This window comes from Panthera onca, chromosome C1 (assembly GCF_046562875.1).
Source record: "Panthera onca isolate mPanOnc1 chromosome C1, mPanOnc1 haplotype 2, whole genome shotgun sequence".
Taxonomy (NCBI): Eukaryota; Metazoa; Chordata; class Mammalia; order Carnivora; family Felidae; genus Panthera; species Panthera onca.
In genome coordinates, this window is record NC_138346.1 from 1,386,995 (window position 1) to 1,392,994 (window position 6,000).

General features: G+C 61.8%; 1 protein-coding gene across 4 annotated transcripts in view; it reads right to left on the bottom strand.

Moving 5' to 3' along the window:
* The window catches only part of CAPN10 (calpain 10), a 16,212-nt gene extending 11,135 nt beyond the window's left edge, over window positions 1-5,077 (bottom strand). For 2 of the 4 annotated variants that reach the window (XR_014138032.1, XM_081796323.1), the window contains exons 1-5: window positions 4,851-5,077; window positions 3,343-3,395; window positions 2,484-2,615; window positions 1,140-1,336; window positions 132-349 (exon numbers count right to left, since the gene is read on the bottom strand). Coding sequence is in view for 3 of the 4 variants with exons in the window: in XM_081796323.1 (XP_081652449.1) it covers window positions 132-349; window positions 1,140-1,336; window positions 2,484-2,615; window positions 3,343-3,395; window positions 4,851-4,998 (748 nt within the window). In the remaining variant the exon portion in view is untranslated. Of the gene's footprint in view, window positions 1-131; window positions 350-1,139; window positions 1,337-2,483; window positions 2,616-3,342; window positions 3,396-4,298; window positions 4,710-4,850 lie in introns of those variants that run through there. The other 2 variants (XM_060624350.3, XM_060624349.3) reach the window with 2 other exon arrangements.
* Between the last annotated feature and the right edge of the window lie 923 nt (window positions 5,078-6,000).

The following is a 6,000-nucleotide window of genomic DNA, read 5'->3' on the forward strand; positions in this document are numbered from 1 at the left end:
CCAGACACCAGCTTTCAAGGACAAACGTCTTGCTTTCCACTCGGCCCCGACGGGGCCGCAAGAAGAAGATGCACGTGTGTGCGGGCCTCTCCCCTGCCCCCCCCCCCCCCCACCCCCCGCTTGCGTCTCACCTGCTCTGGAACTGAGCACCGAGCAGCTTATCAGGCACCGGTCCTTGAGGCTGAGTAGCTGCCGACAAGTCCTGTGCTCTGAGCCGCCAGGCCTGTCCTGTCGGCCGCCGGTTCTTGCCAAGTCCTTCAAGCTCCACCTTTCCGCCAGGCCACCAGTGAGGTCCACCAGGGCATCCGCCACCTGCCCGGCCCACAGGTGCTCATAGGACCCATAGACCCTAGGGAGACAACCGCAGCCAGTGAGCCTCTGGCCCGGGTACCCTGCCCCTTCCATCCCCACACCCAACACCCCCAGATCACCTCGCCCACCACTTCAATTGCTTCTCTTTACTCCTGCCTCATTCTCCTCAAGTCCAGGCATCACCTGACCCTGAAAGGCTGTAACGTACAGCGGCCCAGCAGTGCCCTGCCGCCTCCAGGGCAGACATCAGCACGAGGCGGTGCGGGGCGCAAGCCTGTGAACACCCACTCCTTGCCTCTCGAGATCAAACCCCACACTGGCCAGGGGATGGAGGGACTCGCTCGCACCAATATCACTGCGGGCCTTCCTCGCTCCCTTAGGGCTAAGGCCTATCGGTGCAGCCTCTCTGGGCAAGCTGATATATGCATCCTAAGAGGAGGCTTCTTCGATTCAGACCCCGGGTGAGGGTCGTGGTCTCAGGCAGCACCAGGCTAAACAAGCACTGCGACCTGGGTGGCCTCCCACCTCCCACCATTTCCAGGGGAGGGAAACGCACACCCTCTCCCTCTGGAGGCGATGCCTTCATGCCCGACTTTGAGATGAGTGCGGAGAAAGGGGGAGCGGGCCGGGGATGGGGCAAACCACAGGCCGAGTCTCAGAGTTTCTGTCTCTGGACGAGTCAGTCCCCACGCCGGCCTGGCTGTCAGGTCCCTGGAACGGAGGAGGACACTGCAGCCCAGGGAGAGCGGGGACGTGCTTCCCGGGGGCAGACTCAGGCCGCTGTGGCTCCCTGCCCACCCCGACCCTCCAGCCTCCGGCACGCGTACTTGGCATAGACCTTCTCCAGTAAGGGAAGCCAGAACACATCCTCTCTCTGGCACCGGGAGAAGCAGAGTCTCCCTGCAAGACAAGGCAGACGGTCATCTATGGTCACCTCCACCCAGCGTCCAAACTGCCAAACTCGACAGGTAAAGGAGCCGCGGTACGTTTGGTCGAGCCAGCTCGGCTGTCCTGGAGGAATGACCTACCGTGCACAGGGAAAGGCAAAAGGAGACCGTGAGAGGCAACGCACGCAGCGCCCTCCAAGCACCTTCATTGAGCCGTTCCAGGGGACCCTGCCGGTCTGCCGAGGGCCCTCCCCTACTCCTCCCCGGACGGCAGCGCTTGCAGGAAACCTAATCGTCACACGGAAAGCTAACCGACTTTTCAATGGACGCATCTTAGGGCCACACTGAGGGAGCCGAGTGTCTCCAGAAGCTTAAAGCCAACCTTTATGTCCTATTGTCCCAAATAAGCACTCGACCTGAATCCAAAACAAACGTGACTTTTACAGGCACGAGTGACCCAATTTTCAGCACAGCCGGTGGCAGACGGCAGGTCACCGTGGGCACAGCAACCCCCCGGCTGGAGGCTGGTGCCTCGGGATCCGGGCCAGCCCGTCCACTGCTGGCTCTGGTGTTGTGACCCCACAGGTGTGGGCTTTGCCCCGGACACACTTGTCTGGTCCTGGCTCTGCCCCTCAGTGGCTACAAACACGAAAGCAGTGGTTTTCGCGCTCTCACTTATGAACCAGGGTCAAAGCCAGAGAGGCCCGGAGAACAAATGCCAGCAATTGTGGTGTGCTTAGCAAGGCCTGGGGATCCAGGAGGAGCTCTGGATGGGTCACCACCGTCAGCCTTGCTGCATCAATCAGTAACATTCTAGCGACGAGCCAAACAAAGAGCTGTGGTGCTCCTGGGGGAGCACTCTGAGCAGCCCTCCTACACCTGTGCTAGCCGCCCAGCCTCGGAAACCATTTCAATCACCTTTTGCCAATTTACATTCAAAGCTTGTTTAAAAAACAACAACAACAACCAGCTAGGAAAACTTACTCCAAACCCGGGGCATTCCTACTCTGGGCTGGCCTGCTCATCTGTGCATCCCTCCAAGGGTGTTGGAGGGCAGAGCAGGGCAGAAAGCACCGGGGAGCCCTGGTGAGACGGGGACACGGTGTCTGTGCCTTGGAGCCCCTGGGGCCTGTGAGCAGAGCCCTCCCTTTCCACCAGCCATGCTGGGCGACCTCAGCAGAGCCCCGTAGAACAGGAGGTTCGGCTGCCTTGCCTCCCGCTTCCTTCCTGTGCGCAGCAGACAGGAAGACAGAGCAGAAGAGAAACACGCTCGGACGCAGGTACCTGGTCCAGGAGGCGCCGGCTCTTCTGCAGGGCAGCACAGGCGCACAGCAGCCAGCAGTCTCCCAGCAGCCCTTGCTTCACCTGTCCTTCCTGTGGGTTATCTGCAAACAGCCGGGGTGTGGCACAGAGCTCCTGAAATAAAGAGTACACCTCGTCTGAAGGCTAGTCTTTAAAACGAAGAACACGGGATCTAGGCGACAGGCGCTGGGGAGGAGCTTTTCTGGTCATCCGCATTGCCCAAGAGGGGAGGGGAAGCAGCTGGCCTCCGCGGCCTCCATCTGTCAGCCCTCCTGGCTTCACATCATCCCATCTGGCTTAGGTTCTAGGGTCCTCTTCTCTGTCTAGCTTTGTTAAGTGGCAAAACCCCAGCTCGGGATGGATCCCACGTCCCCCTTCTCCAAACAGCTAACCGTTGGCCTAGAAAATGGTTTCACTTAAGTCCACACTGGCAGATCTCAAATGGGTCCTCCATACTGCTGGAAACTGAAACCCTTCTCTCCAAGGCTTAATTGCCAACTCCCCAGACTACTTTATTCCCTCTTCTCTACACTTCTACACTGCCCCCCTCTTGCCTGCGCCCCTCTGAGCTGATGACCTTGCCAGAAGCTTCATCAGAAGCAACCTGACCTGACCCCCTCTTGTCTTCGGAGCCTGGGTTCCTCCCACGACCCCCCCCTTCACCCCTAGAGGCAGAATCCACCAGCAGAAGACGGAGAGAGAACCCCCATCCTCTCTAACAGACCATCCCCCCTGCATTAGCTCCCCTTGAGGCTTCCCTTCACTGGCAGACTTCTTGAAACAGCTGCTCATCACTTCCTCCTCCCTCAGCATAGGCCCCTCTAGCCTCTGAGCCGGTCACCTCTGTGTGGTCAAATCCAGCAGGCATCTCTCTGTTCTCATCTTTCCTGGCACCTGCAGGCATCAGAACAGTGGCTGAGCCCCTGCACTTCCCCACAGTCCCCTCTTGGCTCCCAGGGTTCCATGTGTCCCCGCTCGTCCTTTTTCCTCACTGCCTGCTGCTTCTCGCGGCTACCTGCCAGGGCACCTGCTTGGACACCCTCGGAAGTGGGAGGGTCCCTCAGGGCTCAGTTCCAAGCCCTCTCTTCTTCTCCAGCCCCACTTTCTCCTGAGACACTCTTCAGGGCCCTGAGCCCTGTGACAGCGCCCATTCCCAGAGGGAACCTCTAGCCCAGAACTTCCTGAGTGCCCGACTCTCATGCCTACCTGCCTCTGACAGCTCTGTTTGCTCCTGAGAGAGCAAAACCCAACCCGAGAGTTCCATCCCTAGCTCTCCCCCACCTCCCCGTGTCGCCTAGCACATCACCCAGGTGCTCAGTCTCGAAGTCTCGAAGTCATTCCTGAGCTTGGCTTTATCCTCACCCTCCACTTCCAGTTGGTCAGTAAAACCTGTTAATCCCCCTCCAGAGTACTTCTCAAACCCACCCACTCTGAAGCCATCCTAGGGGTGGCCATGCTACCAGGAGCATCACTACTGAGATGGCCACCTGCTTGCTTGGCGGGTCAATCCCCCACCCAGCCAGCAGTAAAAGTGAGCTTCTTCAAACATAAACCCACTCAAATCGCTCCTCTGCTAAAACCCCCAATGGCCTTCCAAGTTGCCTAGAATCCATTTTTAACCCGAATTCCACTGGCATGGCCTGTAAGGCTCTTCATGCTTTGGCCCTCCCGTCCTTCCACACCAAACGGGCACTTTCCGTGTTGCCCAAATGCCTCAGTCGCCAGACCCAAGCTGCTCTGGCTTTGAGGGCTGCTGGCCATGCAGGCTGTGTCCGTGCAGACGGGGGAGGGTCGTACCCGAGGAGTCTTACTGGGCAGATACACTGTTTCTAAGGATTATCAACAGAGCACTGGGCCGGAGCATCCCCGCAAATTGCCACCTTAAAGCGTTTACATCTGAAAATGCAGGTGCACGAAGCCCTAAACAACTTTGCTTCGTAGGCTCAGTCTGGCCCTTCCAGAAGACCACGGGCGTAGCAGATACCAGCAAACACAAGTAACGGGGCAGGCCCGCTGGCGGCCAGGAGGGCCGTGCACACCAGAAGCTAAGTGCGGTCAGGCGCCCGTCGGGGCAGAAGCGGGGCTGGGTTTGTGGGCCCTGTCGCCGGGCCCCGAGCCTCCTCCGGAACCAAGTTCTCACAGGCGCGGGCCAGGCGCTGGTCCTCCCGCACACCCGGGACGGACCTGGCACGGAGCTACGAGGGGCTCCCTCCCGACGGACCACCCCCCCCCCCCCCCCCGTTTCTGGGACAGACGCGGCAGACGCGGCCACCCCTCCCGCCGCGCACCGCGCGGGAGGCAGCGCCCGGAGCCCGGCCCTCGGCTCGAGAGCCGCGCCGGGGGCCGCACCTGGGGCCTCCTCCACGTGATGTCCTCCCGGAACTGGGCCAGCGGCGTGGAGAAGCTGGAAAACAGTGAGGAGTCCGAGGCGGGGAAGTCGGCGTCTCGGAACAGCTCCCTGGCGGGCGCCCGCATCCTGGGCGCTCGGGGCTCCCATTGACAGCCCGAAGGAGGGCGAGGCCCGGCGCGCGCCCGTCCGGTCGCCGCGGTAACCGCCGGGTCACGTGACACAGCGGCCCAATCGCACTCGAGCGGCGGAAGTCCAAACGGATTCCCAGTATCCCACCCTCGGGGGCGTGGCTCCCGAGCTCGGCTCTCGCGAGACCGTGCCATCGCCCGGCGGCACTTTTCTTTCCCCGGGAGGTGTGTGCGAACTCGCCCGGCGGAGACTCACGGGAGGCTGACGGGCTTCGTGTCCTCTGGCCGGTGCAGCTCGGGCTGGGGCGTCGGGGCCGCTTGGACTCGCGGGCGTTCGGGGCTTAAGGGACCGGAGAGGCCTCTTGGGCCGAGGTCCGGGCCGCGGACTACAGATCCCAGAATGCAGCACCGCCTCCCAGAATGCGCCGCTCGTCCCGGCGCTTGGCGGCAGGTCGGGCCGCCTGTTGGCGGAAGGATCCGGGAAGCGAGCGCCGCGGCTCGCTTGGGAGGGCAGCGGTGGGCCGCGGTGGTGTGCTCCCGGGACCGAGCCGGCCCGCGGTGAGGGGGGACGGGGGTCCTCCGGGCCTAGGAGGCTGTCTCGAGGCCGTCTGGGATCGGACGCGCTGGATCCTGAGCGGGACAGGGGATGGGACTGCGGCAGATGACCGGGCATCTGGTCCTGGTGGGCTGGACAGTGAGTGACCTGCTGGACGTGCGGTTATAGCTCCTGGCCGCTCGGTGCTGCGGGGAGGCGAGGACGGCGATTTAGGGACCTGCCTAAGCATTCACCTTTGCTGCAGGTGCCTGTACTTCCCCATTCCCGGGAAGGAGGGAAAGCGGCCAGAGGCTTGTTGTCTGCCTGCCTGCCCCTCCAAGCCTGCTTCACTGTGTCTGGCGCCTTCACAGAGGGTCGGGCAGGGGAGGAGAAGGCGGCCTGAGCCCTTCTCGTGGCAGCTCTGTGCCACCTCCTAGGGTTAGTCAGATCTTGCATTCCCAGACTTTTACCCAGCCCCCTGGACAC